This window comes from Pyrus communis, chromosome 14 (genome assembly GCF_963583255.1).
Source record: "Pyrus communis chromosome 14, drPyrComm1.1, whole genome shotgun sequence".
In the NCBI taxonomy this organism is placed as follows: Eukaryota; Viridiplantae; Streptophyta; class Magnoliopsida; order Rosales; family Rosaceae; genus Pyrus; species Pyrus communis.
In genome coordinates, this window is record NC_084816.1 from 15719018 (window position 1) to 15743875 (window position 24858).

At 36.7% G+C, this 24858-nt stretch overlaps 3 protein-coding genes and 1 non-coding gene across 4 annotated transcripts; 1 reads left to right on the plus strand and 3 right to left on the minus strand.

Moving 5' to 3' along the window:
- Positions 1 to 250: 250 nt before the first annotated feature.
- LOC137716290 (origin of replication complex subunit 1A-like) lies at positions 251 to 7252 on the minus strand. Its single transcript, XM_068455725.1, has 16 exons — positions 6376 to 7252; positions 6133 to 6268; positions 4567 to 4719; positions 4330 to 4467; positions 4095 to 4246; positions 3895 to 3994; positions 3662 to 3784; positions 3420 to 3581; positions 3204 to 3261; positions 2813 to 2991; positions 2602 to 2716; positions 1579 to 1649; positions 1383 to 1478; positions 1155 to 1231; positions 610 to 693; positions 251 to 476 (listed from the first exon to the last, which is right to left on the minus strand). The coding sequence occupies exons 1-16, from the start codon at positions 7218 to 7220 to the stop codon at positions 413 to 415; spliced, it is 2553 nt and encodes an 850-aa protein (XP_068311826.1). The 5' UTR covers positions 7221 to 7252; the 3' UTR covers positions 251 to 412.
- LOC137716659 (small nucleolar RNA snoR28) lies at positions 4582 to 4659 on the minus strand. Its single transcript, XR_011065724.1, has one exon. It is a non-coding gene; the product is annotated as a small nucleolar RNA snoR28 (small nucleolar RNA).
- A 2554-nt stretch (positions 7253 to 9806) lies between the features above and the next one.
- Positions 9807 to 14689, minus strand: LOC137715145 (polyadenylate-binding protein RBP47B'-like). Its single transcript, XM_068454381.1, has 8 exons — positions 14338 to 14689; positions 12248 to 12731; positions 11991 to 12070; positions 11770 to 11900; positions 11378 to 11474; positions 10922 to 11083; positions 10614 to 10711; positions 9807 to 10184 (listed from the first exon to the last, which is right to left on the minus strand). Exons 1-8 carry the CDS (start codon positions 14521 to 14523, stop codon positions 10094 to 10096), a joined length of 1329 nt encoding a protein of 442 aa, XP_068310482.1. The 5' UTR covers positions 14524 to 14689; the 3' UTR covers positions 9807 to 10093.
- A 1206-nt stretch (positions 14690 to 15895) lies between these two features.
- Positions 15896 to 20742, plus strand: LOC137716384 (1-acyl-sn-glycerol-3-phosphate acyltransferase 3-like). The gene is made up of 11 exons (XM_068455831.1): positions 15896 to 16121; positions 17004 to 17126; positions 17660 to 17699; positions 17857 to 17930; positions 18308 to 18367; positions 18705 to 18782; positions 18865 to 19023; positions 19173 to 19298; positions 19758 to 19850; positions 20060 to 20146; positions 20307 to 20742. Exons 1-11 carry the CDS (start codon positions 16041 to 16043, stop codon positions 20526 to 20528), a joined length of 1143 nt encoding a protein of 380 aa, XP_068311932.1. The 5' UTR covers positions 15896 to 16040; the 3' UTR covers positions 20529 to 20742.
- The last annotated feature ends 4116 nt before the right edge of the window (positions 20743 to 24858 follow it).

Below are 24858 nucleotides of genomic sequence, written 5' to 3' on the forward strand. Positions count from 1 at the left end.
TCATAAGAATAAAAACAACAATAACAAAGCCTTATCCCACCAAGTGGGGTTGGTTGTATGAATCGTATAACATCATTGAGCTTAGTGTTGTGCCATGTCTTCCGTTAGATCCAAGTACTCCAAGTCTTTTCTTAGAGTCTCTTTCCAAGTCTTCCTCCTAGGTCTTCCTCTACCCCTTCGGCCCTGAACGTCTGTAGGCCTTCATTTCTCATATCCAAACATAAGAATAAAAACAAAGATGCTTTCTAAAAAAAAATATGTTCCTTCTGTTTAAACTTCTCAAGTCTCACTCAAATAATTTGAACAAATGTAGTTTAGGAAACATAATAAAAGGCGATAGTCAGTCCCGAAAGGAATTTATGACAAGAATGTATGTAAATGAGGAGGTTCTGAAACTGATTGAATCTGAAAATCAGAGATACTTGGCCAACCAAGGTAGCTCCTTGTTGTCCTTGAGTGCAAACGCCACATCGTCACTGAAACGCAGACATTTCAAAATCATGTCAGCAGCGTGGCCGTTGCAACTACTAAGGTACGAAAGCCTACGGACAAGCCGAGTCTAACCGGTTGCTGCAATGCTAGGACTGGACAATGGACAGACAAACTAACCTTGGAAAGTTGAGCTGCAACTTCTGCAACCTGTGCTTTGCTCCTGATTCACACAAAATAATTCTGCATTCGCCGAGCTTACAGCTACCAAAAACAATACAAATGAGATATATCACATAATGTAAGTATAAAAAAACTTAATCGGTGCCAACTCTAGAAATTAAACTCTAATCATTCATTCTCAGTGAATATTCTTTAAAAAGACAATTGCAGATACAAATAACATCATCCTTTTGCAGGGATCAGTCTGAACAAAGGGCCTCAGTCATAAATGTTACGTCCAAAATACGCAAGAAACGAAAACACTTGTTTTAAAACGGAATATATCATATTTTGACCATTGCTCCAAATGAAAGGCCTATGAATAAGCTTGGGATTGCGCTAAAAAGTTTGTAAAACTCGCAATATTCTCTTAGTCAAAAGCCAAAACTGGTGCAGTTGGACAAACACTCACAAGACAATAAGAAACAGAGGAGATCATTAAACAACTATGTTCCTACGTATGAATGTATGTAGAGAAGAATTAAAATCATAACACGTCTTACCCTATCCTTAATAGTGTGTCATGTCCAGGAAATGCTTCTCCATTGCTGGTACAGAGACATGAGACTGTCATTGCCAACTGCAACGAAAAAACATAAGTAGAATGAAAACACTATTACATACAGATTAATCATAAACCTCCAGCACTGAAAGTCTACAGCGAAGGCATCAAAGAGACTGGTAAACTAAAAAATAAAAACAAAATGATGTCTACTTATATTATACTTCACCTTTTCAAAAGTAGTTTCTCCCATTCCTGTTTTATACAGTTCATACACCATAGCAGTCAAAAATACTTTACTCAGTTTGGAACAAGTTTTCATCACCTGCAAGGACAAAAACAAAGACAAGAGTTAATGTTAATATAGAATAAGTTTGAACAGCAGAAATCATTGTTTATCAACAATTTGGCATAAGTTAACTCACTTGAATATGAGGTGCCTGGAACATTTCTTGGATGGCTGCTTCAACCTCTGCCATACCAACAAGGGTTTTTCCTGCAAAGTGGAAACATATAAATCCTGTAAGCGCCGAGAAAAAAGCTTCACAAGAAAATTATTAACTTTAATTCCTTGGTTGAATTATCTCAAGATTATTGGTTAAAAGGCTGCTTATTCAATATGTTCCAGAATGATACATTAGGAATATAATTGAATTTCCTGTATAGTTTGAGGAGGTCCCAATATGGGGCCATGTTGGAGGAGAGAGGCAAATCAAAATTCCCTTGAGAAAGAGCTTGTGTATCTCTAGAACCAAATTATCCACTTCAATGCATCAATTAAAATCAAATGTTTCGTGTCCTTGATCTAACAAAGGTGCAAATTAAAATATTCATACCAAGCACATCAAATTTACAACTATGGTGCATGAATGATTGACATATCTTCCCAGTTCCCAGTCTCTAGTGATCAAGAAGTCCTCAAGTAGAAACACAATACTTATATTCTCAAGTAGAAACACAATACTTATATTTCAAGACAGATTGGAGAATGAAAGGTTTTTAGTTTTACTGCCCGAGTATCAAGTGATGATCGTGGATGGTTAAAGTATCATTCTATGTTCTGTTCATGTGGTAAGTGGTAACTAAAAGCCGAGATTAGTTATTACTTATTAGTTTGAACTAAACGAAAGCAATAAGTTGAGAGTTCAAAAGTGTGAATTGTGATTGAAAGCACTCACTATTTCCAAAATTTGCAGGACATTGACAAATACGAATAAGTTAAGATATTTCTCCCTACTAGATCATTCCAGGAATTGAAGCTTATCAAACATAGTGATAGAAGTTGAAGGGAGAGCGGGGAGTGTAGGACAGATTACCAAAATAACAAAGCAAGGATCTTTCAGTTCAAGTTTCCTACATTAAAGGAGTTGTTCCTCATTGTTTACCTTGCACCATCAATCAATTTATGAATACGCTAGCCTGATAAATCAATGGTTAAAGTTCAATACCTTCAGATGCATCATTAGGGGTTGAGGCTAGTTTCTTTAGTCGATAATCTGTGATTTCTGCTGCACGCCTGCATATCTCCAGTGCACGACGTGCATCCCCTGAAATAGCTGCCACCTGAATATACTTTCAAATAATAGGCTGAGTGTCCAGTGCAAGCATCCAGTAATGACTTTATAAAGTTTATGATGAAACAGAGAACATACGACTCACCTTTCTTGAAGCGAACTCTATAGCTTGTTGTTTAAATGCATTAATTCCTTTAAGGCGGCTCGAAACTATTTCTTGAAGCTGTTGGTAATTATAGGGGCCAAAGCAAAGCCTTTGGATTCCCATACGACTTGAAATACGAGGAAGCAACTTCTCAGGAAGATCCATGGTATTTGCGATGCCTGAACAGGTTTTTTATTATGACAAGTTAATGCTCTAGTCATATAAAATCTCATAGTCATCGTCATTATTTTTGCAAGAACTGTTTTTTTTTTTTTTTTCAACTTGCCTTTCTGTATTTGAGTATCCATTTATCTCAGAAAAGAAGGATCACTGTGAGATAAAAGAGTGCAATCATCATTCAACAAGGATGTGTACTGGAGATAAAGTTTACCTATTACAACTAACTTTGAGTGTGGCTTAGTAGGCCAGTCAAGAATGTTGTATAGAACCTGAAACCAAAAAAGAACTTGTATGTTTCAAGAAATACGCATAGTAAAACAATCTATATCATATATAACTGCATGACTGGGATAATATTTAACAAATATTCACATCACAAAATGCAGAGACTGCTAACTGATAGACTGATAGGAGAAAAAGTAGTTACCGACTGGTTTCTGGTCAGGAGAAGATCGAGTTCATCAATGAGAAGAATACAGGGCTTGTCATCTTCTTTACCAATTTTCTTTCCTTCAGAGAACCGCTCATTTAGCAAGTGGAGAGCCTTTTTCCAACCAACTCTGTGCCCACTTAACGCTTCATATATAACCTGTGAGAAACACAAGTATTACAAGGTAATAATGGCATGCCAGCATGATAAGGTATAGCAGGTCTAAATATAATTTTTACCCTGTAGATGTTCTCTGGTGATGCCAACTTTAGACCATTTATCTCCACAAAACAGTAGGGTCTTATACTTCCGGCATCAACTTCAGACCTTAGATTCTTCATTACTGCTAGCACACTCATTGTCTGCAGTTACAGAACGATACGACAAGAATAAGTGAAACTCATATCATGCATCATAAGTACATAAAAGAAATTTATAGGCAACGTCACAAACACTTATCAACGGATCGTACTTTGCCAGTTCCAGGAACACCATGAATGTACAGGCAACGTCCCAAACACTTATCATCAGAGATAGAATCTTTGATAAATGCAGTTATTTCCAACATTTCTCTGCATGCAAGCAGGTCATTATTACAAACAATGTTACAATAATACAAATAAAAGAAGAAAAAAAAAGAAAAAAAACCTTTAACGAATGACTCTCACATACTTATCCCTGCAAGGCAAAGACTTAGGCAAGGATGACAGCAGAAGTGCTGCCTTTGCTATTTCAAGATCAGTCTGCTTGTGGCATCTTACATGCTCTGGGATTTTCTTCATTCCTATCTTTTGAAGTCCAAAGAACCGCCCCTTCTGTGAATTCTGTAGATACACAATTGAATAGTTTAGTTTGAGGGAGAATACAAACTAAATCCCAGGTATGAGATGGAAGGTAGTGTCCATACTGCAGCCAACTCATGAGCTCGAAATGGTTTAGCTAGTATACTTTTTATGCTTTCCTCGTCATAGTCCATGTCTTCTGAATCAAAGTCCAAGTCTTTGCCAACTTTCCAATCTTCATCACTTCCAGCTTCATCATCCTCCTACCAAATTGTTAAAACCCGTAAATTTCAACTCAATTTCAATCCATTTGGATTTATGTAGTATGTTCAATGCTGCTTCTCATTGCCTGAAACACTTACCCCTTCACCGTCATCAACTTCAGCAAGACGCTTGAAGCTGTGCCAATGAATATCATATTCATATTCGCATAGAAAAACATCATCCCCTTCATTGCTTGCTTTGGCATATTCTTTAGGATTCATCACAAAACAATGTCGAAGAATAGATTCCATCTGTGAATATATAAATTCATCGTAGAAATTTTATAAGTTAATGAAATAGCTACCAAAAATGTTGAAGAATAGATTCCATGTTAGATGGCATAAAAAGCATGCCCTCCAGTGCAGAAATGTAAGAGGCACTTCACCAAAAAGTTACCAGTCAAAGACATACCACTTCATTCGCATATCGAGTTGTTAAATTGCAATAGTTCAGTATAGGACTTCTGCTAAAAATTGCACCTATTGCTTAGCCTTCCAACTTTCCAATGTCTTCTAAGCTCCAAGAATGCAAATCACCGCAGACTAGCCTTTCCCTCTTAGAAAAGCCCAAAATAAATTTAGAGATATCCAGTAAGAACCCCACCTTTAGCATGTTCTGCCAGCTTTAAATATCTTTAGGAGCTATCTAAAGGAAGGAAAACTAGTGGTATACAAGCCTATTCGACTACCCTAGCTGCTTCAGCTTCAGCCACTCAAATTTTTGATATTCCTTTTTTGGTCTTAAGAATGTTGGTTTTAAGAATGAGTGATTGCCCTTTTTCGAACCTTACTGCCCAACCTGAAAGCGGACAGCTAATGCGGTCCCCAGAAAAAGCTGATTTGAGGATGAGGAATTCGCACTCCAACCAGCTTTCTTCCTTTACCTAAAACCAGTGGTAGACAAACCTATTCGACAACAAACCCCCCCACCCCCCCCCCCCCCCACCAAAACACAAAAATAAAACTAAACTTTACTAAGACCACATAGTCAATCGTTTCTCTAAGATCCTTTCAAAATTATAAGTTACCTCTTAAACAAGAGAAGTTGCTTGATATATGGTTCTCATCTTCTCATTCACAAGTTTTTTCAAATTCAGCATGATCCTGTAAACTTAATCAGCATAATTCTACGAACTTAATCAGGAAAGTTTTGTAAACTTAATCACCACAATATTATAAACTGAGTCTGCCTTTGCACCAGAGTATGACTTCATGGAAGACCAACTCCAACTTTCTCCATAAGGAAAATGAAGGTATACTCAATTTTGCACTATTTTGAACTCATAAGATACTAATAGAAATCGCCTGCCAATAAAAGTAGTCAAAACTGCATAACCTGACGCGTTTGAAATGCAGGCGGGTCACAAGGGAAAAGAAATTACTGAACATCAAAAACTAATGTGAAAATCTGTGTACATCACTTAACTTATAAAACCAATGTGCAATCAACTCCCTTGAAACCAAGAGTTAATCCTACTTTATATGTATTGGTTTTGGCTAAATATGTTTTTGTTAATCTATTTTGGCTTCATTTTTACTCTCAGTCTAAGCATATGTCCCATAGTGGTTATTCAAACAGAAAAGGATCCTTTCATGAAGCAATCACAGCTATACAAGAAATAATTCTTACTACAACAATAATCAAGATTTGTTAGTATCTCTCACCTCAATGTCAGCAAAATCATTTGTGCGATAAATTTCTCTCCGCAAATTATGAGGTTGTCTTCCGGTTGCAGTCTCTTCTGGGATTATATACCAACGTACCCGACACCAATAGCTTCCATCTACTTCTTTCCATATGCTGCACAATTTCAAATACACAAAGCACCAAAGTCCACATGCATTACAATAAAAAAACTACAGCAAATGTCACACCGTACACAAAATTAAATCAAATTACAAATCTACCTTTCAATGTGGGCAGCCCACAAATCGCTGGAGAGAAGCTTCTCCCTCAATGTTCTAACCAGCTTCTTCCCCTCTGGAGGTGTCGGAAGCTGGACCTTTTTACCCAACTTGCGAGCCTCACAAAACCCGCAAATCCAATCCCCTTCAGGAACATCCTTCAGTGGAGGTTTCAAGCATTTCAAATGAAACCCACCTAAGCAATCATCACACTCAATCATCAAAACCTTCCCAGACTTAAAGCAAACCCTACATTCCTCCACTTCATCCAAATCCTCATCCGAACTCGCATCCTCTCTCCTCCTCACATACACGTTATCCCCCACCTCAAACTCACCCCCATCATACACAACCTTCTTATAATAAACCCGTCTTTTCGGCACTGACTTAACGCTCTTGCTCTCCTCAAAATTGACATTTTTCGAGGCCCTAGAACGCGTAACCACCCTGCTTTTCTGCTCCCTTTTCCTCTTCTTAATCTCCGACTGCCCTGGAGTCACAGGAGATATTGAAATTTCAACCTCGGTCAAATCAGCCTCCTCTTTATCCTTCCACATCTTGCCCTTCTCAGCAGATTTTGGAGTTTTTGCAGTTCCCGCATTTCCCCCTTTTCTTCGTGTTTTGCCCGAATCATTTCGCAATTCATGTTGAGGCGTCACGTCTTTCTTCGGCGAGTCTTCAAATAGCTTCTGGGGAGTGGCGGAACCGGCCTGCAGCGAGGCTCGGCGAGCCGACCGGCGGGGAGTCGGGGTTTGTGGAGTTATGGGAGTTAGAGGCGGCGGTGGCTTGGAATTGGAACGCTTGGATTTCTTGGGGGACTGCAGGACCCTCTTCGGAGTGTCTGCCATGGCTGCTCAGACTCCAAGCGTGCAGAAACGAAGGCAATGTAATTGGAGAAGAAATTATTCGAGACGGACAGAGAGAGCGAATTTAGGGGTTGAAAAATGGCGGGAAAATTGCTACGGAGGGAAAGTATGAGATCTGAATCTGATACGGTAACCTTAATGGCCCACCAGCTACTGCTACTTGGCCCATTGCTCTCTTTCCCCAATTTTCAAGTCACCCCTTCGAATGACAATTTTCTCCATCGTGAGTACCCAAAGGTTACGGACTATTTGCGGTAAAAATATATATATTAATATAGTATCACAATTTTTTTTTTTTTAAATAACTAGTGACAATCTACGGTTATTCATCCATTTTGGAGGTCTGGAAGACTCACAAAGACATGTCAGTCTTCTCTAGTCACGAGTCTGACATCCACACCAACTTAAATCTCAATTATTTAACTGGTCACAATTGAATTTGACAATATATATTACCCTATTACATAATTACCATCAAATACAAAATCAAATTAACAAGAAAAATAAGATTTATCTATAAACTCATACCCAATAATAAAACCCTAACCATCACTTAATTTTTCTCCTTCGTTCTGCTATAGCAAAAATCCTAAGACGCTCTCATAGAGAAAAACAAGCTCTTTTTGTTGGATAAACGTTAATTTTGAAGTTTTGGATCATCTAACTAAGGCATGAATCGGTTTATGCAAGAGTTGAATTATTGGTTTATATGTCATATACTAACGTTATGATTGTTGAGAGCTGTACAAGTTTCCCAAGTCTTTTCATGTTCATTTTGGACACTATTTACCAAGGCTTCTACTTAATTTACATAACATAATCATGACATCCTGCTTTCTTTATTGGATAACTACAGCTACATACTTTGTTTCATTGTTTTTGCATTCTTCCCGACTCTTTTCATTTGATTCTTCAATTCACCACCATTCTAACTCTCTTCATTACACCACCACTTTCACTCTCTTCATTGGACCGCCTTCTTTTGGTTAACTTTCTTTGCAGGTTCTTCTAAAATTGAAAAAGCCAATAAAAAAAAAAATTATATATATATATATATATCAACGTTTATATTTTCCATTTTTCATTTGTCCCTCGATTTAAATTTTGTCATTTCACCTTTGTCTTAGTTTTACTTCGCAATTTATTCCCCAAAGTACATTACTTATTACAAGAAAAGGAAAAAAAGAAACAAAAGACTTCCTATCATTTCACTTATAACCTATGTATGCTTATAGGTAATAACTTGTAAAAATCTTTAAATCATCTAAAACATAAAAAACTCAAATTCATATGCAACATACATCGTCACGCAAGGCGACCAGAGATTATCGAGCAATGCTGTAGAGGATGATGAAGACTCCATCAAAAACAACTATTGGAAGGAGAGAATGCTTTGATTTTGATTTTGATTTTTTACTTTATTTTTTAATGGGTGTCAAGATAAGTTAACATATATATTGAAGGTTGAAGGCTTTTTAGCTAAAATGATTTCTGAGATTTGCATAACTCCTCACTTTGGTCCCTAAGATTTGAAATTCATAAAAGTGATCCCTGAAATTGTCTACCATCAATCATTTTGGTCCTTGGATGAAAAATTATGTTAAATAAGGGTCAAAATGATAAAATTACCCCTCAATTTAATAAACAATAGGCTAAAATGATTTGACCAAAATTGAGGGTATTTTTGTCATTTTATCCTTATTTTATGGAGATTTTTCATGAAATGACCAAAATGATTGATTGTGGACAAACTCAGGAACCAATTTTATTGATTTCAAATCTCAGTGACCAAAATGAGGAGTTATGCAAGTCTTAGGAATCATTTTGGCTAAAAAGCCTATATTGAATTGGATTTGTAACGGTAGTTTAAGTTGTAAAATTGGGTTTAAAGAGATATTGATTGTTTAATTGAAAATAATGAGGGTGTAAAGAATAAGTTGGACGTAGAAAAAAGTTATATGATAAAATTTCCCTAACTAAAAGTCATATCTCTAATGTTAACCGATCATAATCAAATATCGGCAATATATTAATTAAATAATGATGATATATATCGACTAAAATAATCAAAAATCAAATCAAATCTCAATTGTTTAATTGGTCATAATCAAATCCAACCACATAGCAATAAAAATTCACAATATAACAATCAAATATTGACAATTATAGCAATCAAAATCAATTAATCATATTTTTTTTAGTAGTGCTTTCAGTGTTTTTTTTCTTTCAAATTTTGAAAGTTTTGGTAATAATAATGATTGGCTTCTCAATGTTGAGGAGGAATATCTTCTAAAAACATCACGTGACAGATGTCAAACTTCGTAATTATAATCAAAACCGTTCATAACATAAGTTAATCCCTTTTTAAGAGGCACTCCTCATCTCGATTAGCCAAGTTAATTCCAAACTTTGAATCGGTCACAAGGTATTTTAAGTGGTACTCCTCATATGGATTAACCAAGTTAATCCCTTTCTCCTAAAAAATATATATAATAAGAAAAACAAAATAAAAAAATCTGTCTTAATACTGTTTTAAACTTAACAATCGACCTAGCTCACGAGGATATATAGATGCAAAATGTTTGATAATTAAAAAAACTTGAAGCAAAGAAAAAAATGGTCCCATAAATCTCAGAGACAACCTAAACCTATGCCATAAGCACCAGGTCTCAACGTAACACAATTTCATATTGACATCCATATCGCCACCCTATGATTAGATCCTACGGAGTACTGGATCAAAGCGGAGTGCACCACTGTACTCTTCCCGGCCTCGGTTTCGCTCCATTGTTTATAAAGGCGAGTCATATCCTGATCGCTTCTTCTCTTGGAACCAAACATTATGCGAAACATGACTAAGCTTGCTGCGTAAATGATGATGTTCTCAGCCACAAAGGCCGGCATAAGATGGCCCTTTCGTGGCGGGCGAGGTAAGCTGCATTTAACCTAGCAATCAACCAAGAGAAGAGAACAAGTCAATACACAGTTATGTATAAAAATATATTGGTTTCCTCTGTGTACAAATGGTGCCAAGAGAATCTAATATGACAATTCACAACTTCGGTCTTTGAAAGCAGGGAGTTTTTGTTCGGTTCTTTCTTGCCTTGGAAGAACCATTAATGCAAGTAATGTAATAAAAAAAATAAAAATGTCTATGCATTTCAACAGAGGCAATGCATGTCATGCGAGGCCATTTTTTTAACAGTTTATGAATATTTCCATAATGGTTGATAGTTGATACAATGACCTTTTCACATGGTTAAAAGATTAAAATCGACAACATATATGTTTATATATTAACTCGTTCAACTTTATTTTACTAATTATAATTCAGTTAAAAGATGTTGCATTAACAGAAAAGGTGAGCAGATGTACTTATCAACATCCGGTGTAGCCAAGGGATCATCCAACTCTTCTCTCTGTTCAACAGATGGGATAGCACCTCCCGCAGCTGCAGCATCTTGACCTTCAACCTGAAAACAGAACATCCAAAAATATACTCAGAAAAGAAAACAAGTTGCAATCGTTAAACTATCACGTCAATTCCTAGTCCCAGTTGTAGATGGAGTACTCCAGTACTAGCTTGCTTAGCTGAACAATATGGAAAGACTACAAGTTGAAATGTCTTTAAAGAAACAATAACAGATAACAGGATACATGCGAAACTGAATTTATAGACTAGCCTGTTGAGGATATTGGCCATAGCCAGCATATGCACCATATGCATATAATGATGGATCAGGAGTCGCCGCCCCGTAAGCATAGGCATCATAGCCTTGTCCATAACCATAATATGCAGCCCATTGGTTTGGATCTGCTTGCTGACCCCAGGTACCAGGTACGTCCTACAATGAGGCAGTTTTTCATGTTATGCTTGCAACTATAAATGTCTCTTTTATGCATCTGTAAGTGGATGTAATAAACTCAAGTTCTCTTCCATGCATTGTACATCAAGGAAAGAAGAAATAAATAGAGAAAAACGATATCATGCAAAAAATTAAAGGGAAAATTTGAAATAGGTCCAATTTTATAAGTCACCTTTTGAAATAAGTCCAATTTTTAGTGACTTTTGACTTTTGAAATAGGTTCAATTTTTAGTTACTTTGGACCCATATCAAAAGACCCCAAAATTAAATCACCTGTTTAGCTGTTGGGCTCCTGCCCCAAGAAATACGGACTACTTGTTGACCAATCATCTTTCCCTGCATCCTTTGGATAGCTTCTTCAGCAGATGCCCTGTATGGACAGAAGTGAAACCAATAAACAACAAAAACTAGCATTTTGTCTTTCTTCAGGAAGTTGGATGGCCAGACAAAGACATTGCAACATTCTTTTGCCTCTTTCCTGCATACTTATGCGATTCCGTTTGTTCAAGCAAAGGAGAAACTTGACAAGGGCTAGCCTAAATAACCCAACAGTGTAACTCTATTTAGCCATGTATTTGGAAATCAGTAGGAGGGACCAAGATGGAGGGCAAACTATTTCTTAAGAAAATGGAACAATCAAGGCAAGGCCTAAATGCTAAACGAACCTTGTCCCAAACTGTACAAAACCACATCCTTTGCCGACAGGAATCTTGACATAGAAAATATCTCCAAACTGCATAAAAGTTTGCTTGAGTTCATCCTCCCCCACATTAGGATCCAAGTTACCAACAAAAATCTGCATGGGACATAATCGTGTAGGTCGTAAGAGTAATATATTAGACACAAAAACGAAATAAAGTAATAAAGTTAAGCATGTCAGACTTACAGTAGTGTTGTTTACGTCATAATCTGCTGTAGGAAGCACGGGAACTGCTGGTGTAGTGTATGCTGGGACAGGATATACCGCTGCCAGAAAAATCCACAGGTAAGTGCATTGAGTCAGGTTAACTAGACTTTTTTCAAGAGAGCATTGTGGAGGCAATAGAAATAATACTACGTAAGCTTAATCCATGAAGACAAATAGGAGCACATCCTGTCCACAACTTGAATTTATTGCTATACCAGATTATGATATGATCTTACCTTTTGCAGCAACATATTGTTGCTGAAAACCAGTGGTTTTCTTCGGTGTTGCTGCACTGATACGCATTGGTCTACTTGAGCAATACTGACCATTCATTTCTGACATAGCTCGGTTCCTTTCAGTCTCATCAGCAAACTTGACAAACCCATATCCCTTTGGGCGTCCAGTGTTAGGATCAGTCACAACCTTGGCACCTCTAACTGATGGATAATTAGTTCGAAAGGTTTCTTGCAGCATATAATCTGTAACATCAGGGGCTAAATCGCCTACAAAAATAGAGTGCTCAGGCCCAGCATCAGGACGTCTTTCCCCAATACCAAAGGAAGCCCAGTTAAGCCTAAAAGTTTGTTCAGTTCCAGGCATTTGTGTCCCATTGTAAGCATGCAGAACCCTTTCCGCTGCAGCATGAGAAACAAATTCCACAAACCCATAACCCTCCGGCTGGCCAGTGATTTTATTACGTATTATCTTTATTGAAATCACCTGCATAAAGTAATCATCTAACAGTAAAAAATAGCACACTGTTATAGAATTGCATACTTAGTTTAAACTTTAAATTAAGCCACCTATCAAGCTTGCTTTGTTTTCTTTTGTGGATGGGAGTCTGGGACACAAAAAATTTCATTAAGCAATATAAAGAAGAAATACAACCAAAGATGGATGAGATGTCCAGCCATGTTGAGACCCGCAAAACTAAATTCTTTAATATAAAATATCCACTTCCATCACCCTATCATCAGACTCTATTATTTCATTCAAACAAATTTAAACAGAATCCAAAACTAGTGTACCACAGAATTTCAACCAATATAGCCTGAAAAGAACCATCACTAAATTCTGAAGCTACCGATGCTGAAGGGGAAGCCCAAAAACGAAGTCTACCCCATTGAAGGTCCAGCCTCCTCCTCTCTTACTCCCAAAAATTCCTTCTATTCCTCTCCATCCACAGCCCAAAAATATTTCCAAGGACCGACATTTCCCTAACATCATGCCCATCTTTTTTCCATAAAAAATTATACCTTTAACACAGTAAAGCAACGCAAGAAGCTGGAGTCACAAGCTTGAATGGACCTCCCTAAACAGTTTTCTCCACAAGATCAAAGGATCAAAACAATAGAACAATGAAAACCACCAAGGCCGTTTCCTCTTTACCGTATTTACAAGTATGTATCCTCCCATGAGCTATGATCCAAGCAAACACCCATACCTTGGGAGGTACCTTGGCCCTTCAAATTGCATGAAGGGGATCGAGAAACAATTGCCAAAATGTTAAATATCAGAAGTGTGGCTTGCTCTCTTAACTCTTCTAGAATAACCACAAAGTTTAATCTAGTAAACTGAATAGAACCGTCGAAATAAAATTGGCAATTTCATTTGGCCTTTTCAAAAAATGGACTATTAACCATCTAGTGCTCACAAGACTCCAATCACATATGATTTGATAATCATTTAGACACCAGCCATGCGCTCTACACCAACTTAATTTCCAATTACAAAGTGACAACATGCAACATATCCTCATCCTCACTGAAAAATGTCAGTTCCCTATTTTTTGTTTTTTTTCTTTCCCTAGTTTGGGTTACAACGGAAGGGAATCGAACCCTTCACCCAGCCTAATCCAAACACCTTTCCTCACCCACCCTCATCACTTCAGTTAACAAAACAACAATAGTCAGCTACAAAGACGATAAATTTCCATGTTTCTCGTAGATTCAATGCCCCACCCTATACCTATAAATTAGCCCGAAATATGTATTCACAAAATCCATGGTTTATCAATAACCTAACAAACAACTTTTGAACCAAAGACATGTCCTACATCAGTCCAGTCTGTAATTGTAACACATATATACTTATATACTCCAAAAAATATAATCAACCCTTGGAAGAAAGCAATTCCAGGCAACCCCAAACAACACATAACAACAAGCAAAACGTGAAATACCCATTTTTCTTCCAAGTTAATAATGATTAACCATTTTTCTTCCAAGTGAATAATGATTATTAAACACAAAATTTCCAAGCAAAACCCTAACAGATAGTATACACATGAAGAGAGAGAGGGGGAGGGGGAGGGGGAGAGAGAGACCTCGCCGGTGTGAGCAAAGCAGGTATTGAGGTAGTTTTCGTCGACCCAATACTGTAAATCCCCAATCCAAAGGGTTCTGACCTCCTCCACTGAAGTTGGCTGATGATGATGCTGGTACCCCTGAGAAGACGTGGTAGGAGCCGCCGCCATCATACTACTCGGCGGCTGAGGCTGAGCGCTCATCATTTTTCTACCGGTATCGGGAACAAAGAAAGACCCAGCAGCACCCCGGGAATAACAGCTTTGGCGACAGCGTATTGTTGCCCCGACTAAATCAATCCACACTCCGTTTTTGCTTCCCCCTCCGAAAAGTGAACCCCTTTCTACTTTCTAGCCCACGAAAAGGATCCAGAATTTTTTTTTATTTTTTTATTTTTGTATTTTGAAAGAATGATATTATCTACCTTAAATAAAAAAGAATGAGCCTCACAATAAGTTGTAATAATATAGTCGAATTTGTGTTTGTTGATAATCGAATTTACGACCTTTTATTCCTGACTATGATTGATAAAAAGTTAAACAATCTTTTTCTCTCTTTCTTGTGATTCTATATTTTATTCAAGTGGTGATACACAAAGAAGAATGAAACGAAGTGAGAGGTCGGGGGTTAGGGATTTTTTTTATAATTATTTTCAGGTCTCGAGGTCACCTTTTCTTAAAAGGAAAAACAACTTACATGAAACATGTTCATCATCATGTGACGTCCAAATTTAATAATACAAAACCACATGAGAAATTTACATATTGACACATAAGAAATTATAGATACAAGAGAACACGAACGGTCACCCTTGAATTTCTTTAACTTTGATTAATAGTATGATAGGATTACAACCTAAGGGCAAGATGACCTATTTGTAATGTACTGAACCCTAAAACTCTAGGAATCCAAGTAGGGAAAAAAATAACAAAATATAAAATAGATCCTAAAATACTAAAATCTGGTTTTGGACTGGTCGTTTTCTTCGTATCCATATATAATTGGTCCAAAATTGACATGTCAAATGAAAGTTACTTAGGACAAAACTGGTAATTACGGGTTAAAAGGTTATTTGTTGCTAGCATCTCTTCAAAGTGGATGTTTTGGACTAGTAAAAGTTGCAATTCGGCCGAATTCTGACTAGGCTTATTGCAACAAGTCTTGTCATAGGCCCAAAATTGACATTCCAAATAAAAGTTGCGTTAATGTGAACAACCCAAAAAGTCCAAAACATCCACCTCTGGGATATGCTAACAACAAATAACCTTTAACTCGTGTATTACCAATTCTTCAATCACTTTTCTTGATTAAATGTGTCCTCCTTTTAATTATCCAGCCCTTAAAATAACACTAATTTTATCCTACATGACAGATGTATTGTTTTATTGAATCAGGACACCATGCAGTGGTGAATCGTTTTATGTAAGTCATTCTCCCTTTAGAAACTTGATTAGATTTGTATTTTATTTTTGCTGGAAAAAGAAAAGTGACTAGATTAGAAATTGACAAAATGCATGCGCTTCATATAATAATGGTTCCTTTGTAATTGTGTAACGACATGGAGCGTTTGAAGCGGCTTCCAGTTCGCGTCTCACGCCGTGTTCTTGTTTCGTTATGACCCCAAAACGGTCTCCTCTCTGTCTCCCGTTGAATCTGTGTCTCTTTGTCTCCAAATTCAAAGCCAAAACCGCCGCTGCCGGCGCTGCCTCACAAATCACAATCCATGGCCATCCCAGCTGTAGTTGCCATCTTACCTGTCGGCGTTCTCTTCATTCTCTCTGGCCTCATTGTTAATCTCATGCAGGTACATACGCAGACCCGTCTGATGACATTAACTAAATAAAACTTGCTTCACTTTTAAGGAAAACAAAAGCTGTCATCCATTTTGATCGTTGCATGGAAATTGAATGATCCAATTGCATGTTATGGAGAATGTTGAGATTTTTGAAACCTAATATATGCCATAACGCATGATGTGAATGATGAGTATTTGTGGTAATTCAATGACTCTATTTCATGTAAAGGAATTCGAGTTTTAAACCCATCACGTAATTTTGATAGATCGGATAATCGTAAAATATTGATATCAAGGCGTGTTTGCTACCTAAGAAGCGGAGTAAGCATGAATTAATGCCAGGGTCTCAAGGATCAACTTTAATTTGTATTCATTATACAGCCATGGGGTTTCTGTAATGCCTCCGTTACTTCGAGTAATTTGATCGGAATTGTAAGTATGAAACACAATGGTACAAGTTTGGAACACAATGGTACAAAATTATGAGTTGCTGAATATGTTTTAACATGAAAAAATTGCAAGGATGAATAATTAGGACACTAATTTATATCTCAATGAGAAAATTAATTGAACAGAAGTAACTACCATAAGGCTTAAACCTTCGACCTATTTATCACCGTCAGAAAATAATGCCATCAATAGGTGCTTACTTCCAATATGTTTTGGCTCAACGTATGGCATCCTTGCTGCATATAAGGCCCTGCACTTCCATGCCACATGCACACGCAGACATGGACGCATACAAGAATGTTCAAATATCTCGCGTTAAATAATTGTTAAAGAAGCGCACCCTGTTCTAAGTTGTTGGATGAAAATCCGACAAACATATCGTTTACTTACATGCTCTATGCTTTTACGTCCTATCTCTGATTATTCAATATGTGCTTGCAGATAATGTGTTTCCTCCTTGTTCGTCCTGTATCAAAGAGTATGTATAGAAAGATCAATAAAGTAGTAGCAGAATTGCTGTGGTTGGAGCTCATATGGCTCATTGATTGGTGGGCAGGAATCAAGGTATGCTTCCTTCTTAAAGTTGTTCATGTTTATGCCTTTAAGTCTCATTTGCTCAACAATATCATCAGACCTATCTTTTAGCATTCGTAGCTTTTTCGAGATAAATGCACAGTGGTAGGATCTTTATGATTGATCAACCAATACATACACTTCTTGGGACAAATTGATAATCTCAAATTTTTAGTATGCTTACAATTTGTAGGGGTTGTTGAGTTATTGGAAGAGTGTTATTGTATGAATAGACAAATTAAACGATTGTATGAAAATCTAAATCTTTGTGGTTCTGCAAAAGCTAAATATTTATTGAAGCTTCAAAATGAGCAGCGAAGGAGGAAACTAACGTACACCATGATGCAAAATCTACTTTGAAAACCATGTTCTATATTCTGATTTTAGAATGGTTTTTCTTTTTACATACTCCAAGTTGCCTTGGATTGCCATATATGCAGAAGAAACATACTCGTGACTACATTTCTCCGTGCTGACCTTGCAATCTCAAATCATGGTCTAACTGGTTGGAACTTCTTCTGCAGGTTGAGTTGTATGTAGATTCAAAAACTTTTCAATTAATGGGTGAGGTGACAATTATTAACTGGTTGTATGCCAGAATTCTTTCAGTCGAAGAGAGGGAATTAAGATTTTGATGGCAAAAGAAAGAGAAATTGAATTTTGTTTACATTTACAAATCTCTCACGTCGACTGACTGTTTCCTTGTTTGAGGAATTTTCAGGTAAAGAACATGCACTTGTCATTTCCAATCACAAAAGCGACATTGATTGGCTTGTTGGATGGCTTGTAGCTCAGGTGCTTATTTTCCAAATATATCTCTAGCAGTCATTTGTATGATGTTAAACAAGCATATTAACTGTTGACAGTATGTTAAAAGCATATAATTTTCTGACTTCATGAAAAACAAGCTACCATCATGGGGTCTGCGACCTTCCCTCCCTCCCTTTGTGTCTTTCAACTGTTAACCTCAACAAAAATTTTCAGAAAACAATATACTCACGTTGTCTCTTGTGTCTTTTTGTTTCCTTTATTCAAAACACCTCAGACCGCACCCCTATAGTGAAAATGAGATTTGAAGTGAAGTTGGCAGAGTTAGAAATTTATGAACCTCCTATATGTTTTCGATTGGGTTATTTCTAGTTCACTGATCGGTATCAATATGTTGCTAACAGCGCACAGGTTGCCTTGGTAGCGCACTAGCCATCATAAAGAAAGAAATAATGTTCCTCCCAGTGAGTTTTCTCTCAACATGTATCTTTCTGTTCCTATTGAAGTTAGTGATGGATTTATGCTGCATGTATTTAGTTACGCTTTCCATAATTAGCAGGATTAAGAAAACCAGAATCTCTGCTGAATTACTAATTATACCAGATTAAGCTATTTGCTTCTCCAACTAAGATTTATCAACTTTCTTCATTTTTTTTATTCGATTATTTAGTTGAATTCTTGTCACTCTCCTCATTCCAACTGTTACCAACTCATTCAGATTGCCCTTTTTCTACTCATTCATCTAATTTGTATTGTGATAAATCTTTCGGTAAGGGTTGATAACATGGTACATGCACACAGGTCATCGGTTGGTCAATGTGGTTTTCTGATTATGTCTTCTTGGAAAGAAGATGGACAAAAGATGAAAGCACATTGAAGGTATCTTTAAATTTGTTTACATGTCTATGTTGACACAGTCTTCTTCTTTGTCATGGTATAACTCATGGGTTCTCCACTACAGTCAGGTTTTCGAAGACTAGAGGACTTCCCCATGCCTTTTTGGTTGGCTCTCTTTGTAGAAGGAACACGATTTACGCAGGCAAAGCTAATGGTAGCTCAAGAGTTTGCAGCTTCTAGAGGGTTGCCTATTCCTAGGAACGTCTTGCTTCCACGGACGAAGGTAAATATGCTGTATTTAGAAGTGAAGTCTGACAGAATCCTTAATATGCGACCTACTTAAAGTAAAAGAAAGAGCAATGCATCCTTGCCACATTATATGTTTTTAGCTGCACCATTTTTTTCTTTTCTGAATTTTTTCTGTACTTGCAGGGGTTTGTTTCATCGGTAATCCATATGCGCTCTTTCGTTCCAGCAATTTATGATTGTACACTGGCCGTCCCCAACAATCAGCCACCACCTACATTGTTGAGAATATTCAGAGGGCAATCTTCTGTGGTAGGACCACATAACTCTTTCTTCATATGCTAATGAAGTCACTTGTGATTAGATGATATTAACCTTATTTTGTTCCGAACTGTAACTGGATTCATGAACCGTATGCATAACACGTGAAATGAACTTTTAGCATATAACCACAATAAACATCAAGGATGCTACCAGAACCGGGGAACCAAAAAGGAAGATACAAAGTACTCATGAGTGTGCAGAAACAGGACAGACATTCTGTAGAAGGTGGCATTTCGTGCTGGCCTGGTGTGCCGTTGCATCCTTATGCATGATCTTGTTTATGGGACTTATGCTTCTGTTAAAATTCTAGGCCATAACTTCTGGAAAAATGCAATGGGGCTGACATATTATCAACTGTATCTGCTTCCATGTAGAGCTGAGGCCAACAGTTGTGCGAATAGGTTCGGAAATAATGTTACTAACTATAAGGAATTCCGATTGTTGCAGTTAAAATTACAAATCAGGAGACACTCAATGCAGGAGTTGCCAGAAACGGCTGATGGAATTGGACAATGGTGTAAAGATGTGTTTGTTACCAAGGTATAGTAATCGATGCAACCTTTCTTTTCTTTTTCTCTTCTTATCTGGAATTTTCCTGTGCTTGAAACTTTTCATACAAGCAATATTTGGTGCGAGCGGAACCGAACTAGGACCTAGAGCCCAGGGGTGAATGATTGAGCTACAATGCCCTTCGTCGTGACTATATATTTGATGTTATTTTCGTCTTTTTCAAACTCTCCAACTACCAGGATGCCTTATTGGAGAAGTACTTTGCCAAAGGTTCATTCAGTGACCAACAACTTCAAAGCATTGGCAGACCTATCAAGTCCTTAATTGTAAGATCTTTTAACTGACCAAATTACCATTTCCCTCTTTCTATCTTTTAATCTATGGAGGAAGAGGCTTCAAACTCAGTTGCAATTAAGGAACCGAATGGGATACATTGTCTTGACCAACTGACTTGATAACTCACATTTTCTTATTACCATTATATAGGTTGTCGTACTTTGGTCGATCCTCCTCGCCTATGGAATTTACAAATTTGTGCAGTGGTCTGCCCTCCTAGCCTCATGGGAAGGCATTGCATTTTCAGCAACATTCTTGGTCCTTATTGTAATTGTCATGCAAATTCTCATCCAGTCATCTGAGTCAGAGCGTTCTACACCTCTCACGGTACCCCCAAAAGACCCATCAGAGCAGCGACTCATTCAGAAATGATCTTCACGTGTATATATATTTAGGACTAACAACAGCCAATCCACATGTATGATCATGTATTTCTTTCTTTCTTTTTTGGAAATATATAAATATAAAATATACAGATTGTTGTAAAACTAACTTTGAGAGGTGGTGAGAGAGAGAGGGTCGGTAGAGAGGGGCTCGGGTGTATGAGAATTGTATATTCATCACCGGCCTTGTACTTTTTGTTTATACTAATCATGATGGACTTTTTTACCTTATAAGTAATACAATGCCTATAAGGATTTGATCTCCAAATTCTATTGGGATTCTACTTTAAGTTTCCACAATCATATTTCTAATTAATAATAGTATTTACAACACTCCCCTTTGAGTATGAACAACTTAAGAAGTAGTCACATCAAGTCTTTATTGATTTGGTGATGGCGGTTATTGTTGTCCTTTCTTAGCAGGTACAATAATTGTTAACCCGAGTGTCATGCGATGGATCAACTTAAGAAGTTGTCACATCAAGTCTTCAAGAACACTATCATAATCTAGAATAATCTCATGAGGTAGATCAAATGAGATAGCGCTAGGATCCGAACTAGTTTGACTAGACTATAGGTTGTTTTTTTTTTTCCTCTTCCTAGGATACGTGTCACACCTCAATTCTGAGATATGTTAAGGATCGATACACAACATCAAGACGTAATTATACGCCAAAGTAAGAATCAAGTTAGACTCGGTACTTCAGTAACATAAATACACAAGGCACCTACTAAAAAAGGCCAATAGTCTCACCAAGTGAAGTACCAAAAAACAAACCATTACTTCAATGTAGCTTCCCTTCGTTTGTTTCGTCTCATGGCCGCATCTAACCCTTAGATTAGACTGCCTACATACCCTAAGACGAGATCAAGCAATTCATTATGTTGTTAAGCTCAAAAACTTATCATGGCATTAATTGGTTAGAAACATAGAGTTCCAGACAACTCTAAATGTGAATGATGTGCCAATAATATATCATTTCATCTTAAATAGCATTTCAATAAAAGAGTTCCGGAGAGATATGATATGACATAATGTTATCCAATTTAGTAAAGGGACAATTTTAGTTTTTGGAACATCAAATTATGAAAATGATTTATTATGCGTTGTAGAAATTGTGGCTTGCTTGCTCTGAGACCACAGTTCATGAAATCTAGTTGCGAGTTTTATCTTAGGACTTGGTACTTATGTTAATTTATTACCAAGCTGCCGGGAACTATGGTAATGTCGTGGTTACCACTTTCTCCAATATTGACAAATATTGTAAGGAATGCTAAACATAACAGAAAGGAAAATACCTGGTCATTATAAAGGAGATTCAGAAACAATAAGTGACTATAATGACAAAACCTGTGTTTGCAAGGACATAAATGACATATGCTTCAAGAATTGCGGTCATAATCATGACAGTACCAGTGAGTGAGAACATCTTTATTATGATCGGAACACGAGTGGTACACCACGTGTTTTTATATAAATAGTGGAAAATTTTATTTTTTAAGTTATTAACTTTTTAACATCCATATCCCACTATTTGTATAGTGATACATGATGTACCATCTCGTGTTCCCTCACATTGAAAAATCTCTTAGTGATTGGGTGTGTTGCATGGTGTTAATTCTTTAATGGCGTGTTTGTTTGCACTCACTAAGTCTCACTGGACAAGACTGGCTTAGCTAAGAATATTAATCCGTGTTTGGTGCAAGCCAGGACTGAGTTTAATGTGACTAGCTTGGACTCGTTCCAACTAAACTCTTCACTAGCTGGGCTTAGTGAGGCCGGGCAAAAAGGATGGGATTGCTAAGACCAGCGCTTCGCATCATCATCGTGCTGAGGCTTCGACTTTCTCAGTCGTCTTCCACAGATCTCCAACCCACCACCATTAAGCTTTTCTTCTTCGACCATCGCATCCTTCTCGACATCGTTCCGTTAGGAAGATGCGTTTGCAAGTTTGTCATTGATTTGCTGAGATCAATAGAAATCGATTTGCAAATCCGACGATCCAAGCCTCTGCAAATTGAAAAAAAAAAAAAATTAACTAAATAATTTTTTAGCATGGCCGGCCTCCCCGTTTTAGTTAGGTTAATTGCTCATTTCATTTTAGTTGTCATGCAACTTAAACTCTATGTGCCTTGTGGACCAAAACCTGAAAATAACTTAAAAAGCCAATACAAACATTTCGTATGATTAATTAACTAATTAATTAATCTTGACCAAGCTCAATTAAACTATTTAATTCCTTATCCATCTCATTGATATTTCTTCACATTCATCGTTACTCGGTGTACGATCCATTAGGTTCCAATTAGCGAAGGAGTGGGGGAGGGCTACAACAAGCCTCTTTAAGGACTCAAGTAGGGGATCTTAGTACCTTTTTGGATTTTTTACAAATCACTCATCAAGAGAGATTGCCGGCAGTAAGACTCAAATCTAAACTTTGGTCTGGTGAAGAGAACGATCTTTACCAACTCAATTAACCCTTGTTAACGGCAGATAACCATTGTCACTCTTCTGTTTGGTTTGATAATTTTCCTCGTATAATAATTACTAGGTTACTCTTTGATAAATTTGATAATTGAATCCGGGATGATTTATTGAGCGTGATTATATATAAAAGGATAGGAATATGTATTTACACACCAAGGGAAAATGGTCACCAAGTTACGAATTGACCGAAATTCACCGACCACAATACTTTAATTTTTTGGCCAATTACCTAATGCACAGTAACTCCAGCACGCAAAATTACCAGAAAAATTAAATCTTTTGGTGTTGTTTAATAAAATACAGCAGTGGGTATCATCATGGTATGCTATAACCTAGTTACCAAATTGCCTAACAATATTTTATGTCAAAGTAGGTGCAACTATGTCACCTTTTGGTCTAGGACGATTTTTTTGTGACAATATGACAACCGTAACAATATTTTGAAAAAGTATCGACTCCTCGTTAAAATTTTAAAAGATGCTAGGTACTAGTAGGATGGTGAATCTAGGTAAATTTAAGTAAATTTATTATATATTGTAAAATAAATGCTTATTTATACTTAAAAAACACATAATTGTATACATAAATTGTAAAATAAAATAACATATAAATTATAAAGTACTAGAACATATTGAAAATATGGAAAACAAGCATATAATGAGTGTTCATCCAAGTATTCAACAAGTCTCTTACATTTTATTGAAAAATAAAATGCAAAAATAAAAGTTATCGATTTTCTGTCTAAGTGAGAGTCGCGACGTAGACAGGTGCCTAGATGGGTTTAGACGGCCTAGGCGGACACCTAGACAGGTTTAGGCAAGCTAGGCGGACACGTCAATAGGTGTAAGCACACTTTCTTAATTTTTAAATGCCTAAGAACTAATTAGGACGGTGACCAACTCCTAGTGCCACCCGCCTATATTTTTAGAACAGTGCTCCTTGATATAGGGATCGCAAACCCTAGTGCGAGCTAGATTTTTGGTACGTCCAGCCCAATCGCACGACATTTTTATAGTTATAGGTACGTCCCAAAACGTTTACAATTATATTGAGCTAATTACTGTACCTAAATTCATAAAGGAAATTGAACTGTACCAAGCCAATAGACTAGGTTATGTGAGGTCCCTGCCAACCCATCTTACAAAATATCAAGGGAACTTTAACGAAAAACTTTCGGTACTATTTATTTTAATGAAAAATTATATTTTTTATACTAAAAAGTCAATCATGATATTATTCACTTTATCCTTTATTTTGTCTTTATAGTTAAAACTCAAAGTTTTCAAGCTTTTTTCATTAGTTTTCCTAAATATCAGTGATCCGAAAATCAATCAAGTTGTTATCTTCTGAATCAAGTTCAAAAAACAATATAATTAATGCAAATATCTTTTAACGGTTTTGAAAATCTAACCAAAGAAGGAATCTGGCTTTCGATGAGTCGCTTCTGTATGAGATTTTAAATATTTACTTCTGAATCAATAGCCACTTAGTACTATGATTTAATGATTTTTTTTTTTTTACTTGTAAGTGAGAGGTCTTATGTTCAATTCTCGCCAAAAACGAATTTGAATACATTATTGCTAACCCATTAGGAGGTTTAGTCTACTCTCCCACCCCCTTAGTATAAAACTCGCCCACTTCCTCAGTATAGAATATATTTTGTTCAAAAATAAATTCATAAAAAATAGTTTTACAGGTGAAGCCGCTTTTTCTTTGTTTTTTTTTTTTTTTTTTTGGGCTAGAAAGAATAAGTTAAAAAAGATGCGTAAATAAATTGTGCATGTGTCATATGGCAAATAACAGCTTACATATTCATACCTACAAGTATCCT

What these genes read in the sequence shown, in the direction of transcription:
- LOC137716290 (XM_068455725.1), bottom strand. Translation starts at nt 7,220, where the DNA reads ATGGCAGACACTCCGAAGAGGGTCCTGCAGTCCCCCAAGAAATCCAAG. An exon ending in AAGTTGATGACGGTGAAGGG is followed by an intron (nt 4,468 to 4,566) that starts GTAAGTGTTTCA and finishes ACAATTTGGTAG; the next exon opens with GAGGATGATGAAGCTGGAAG. An exon ending in TAGAGTTCGCTTCAAGAAAG is followed by an intron (nt 2,717 to 2,812) that starts GTGAGTCGTATG and finishes AAGTATATTCAG; the next exon opens with GTGGCAGCTATTTCAGGGGA.
- LOC137715145 (XM_068454381.1), bottom strand. Translation starts at nt 14,523, where the DNA reads ATGATGAGCGCTCAGCCTCAGCCGCCGAGTAGTATGATGGCGGCGGCT. An exon ending in ACAATATGTTGCTGCAAAAG is followed by an intron (nt 12,071 to 12,247) that starts GTAAGATCATAT and finishes TTTTTCTGGCAG; the next exon opens with CGGTATATCCTGTCCCAGCA. An exon ending in TTTGTACAGTTTGGGACAAG is followed by an intron (nt 11,475 to 11,769) that starts GTTCGTTTAGCA and finishes CTGTCCATACAG; the next exon opens with GGCATCTGCTGAAGAAGCTA.
- LOC137716384 (XM_068455831.1), top strand. Translation starts at nt 16,041, where the DNA reads ATGGCCATCCCAGCTGTAGTTGCCATCTTACCTGTCGGCGTTCTCTTC. An exon ending in AAGAAATAATGTTCCTCCCA is followed by an intron (nt 18,368 to 18,704) that starts GTGAGTTTTCTC and finishes ACATGCACACAG; the next exon opens with GTCATCGGTTGGTCAATGTG. An exon ending in GACCTATCAAGTCCTTAATT is followed by an intron (nt 20,147 to 20,306) that starts GTAAGATCTTTT and finishes ACCATTATATAG; the next exon opens with GTTGTCGTACTTTGGTCGAT.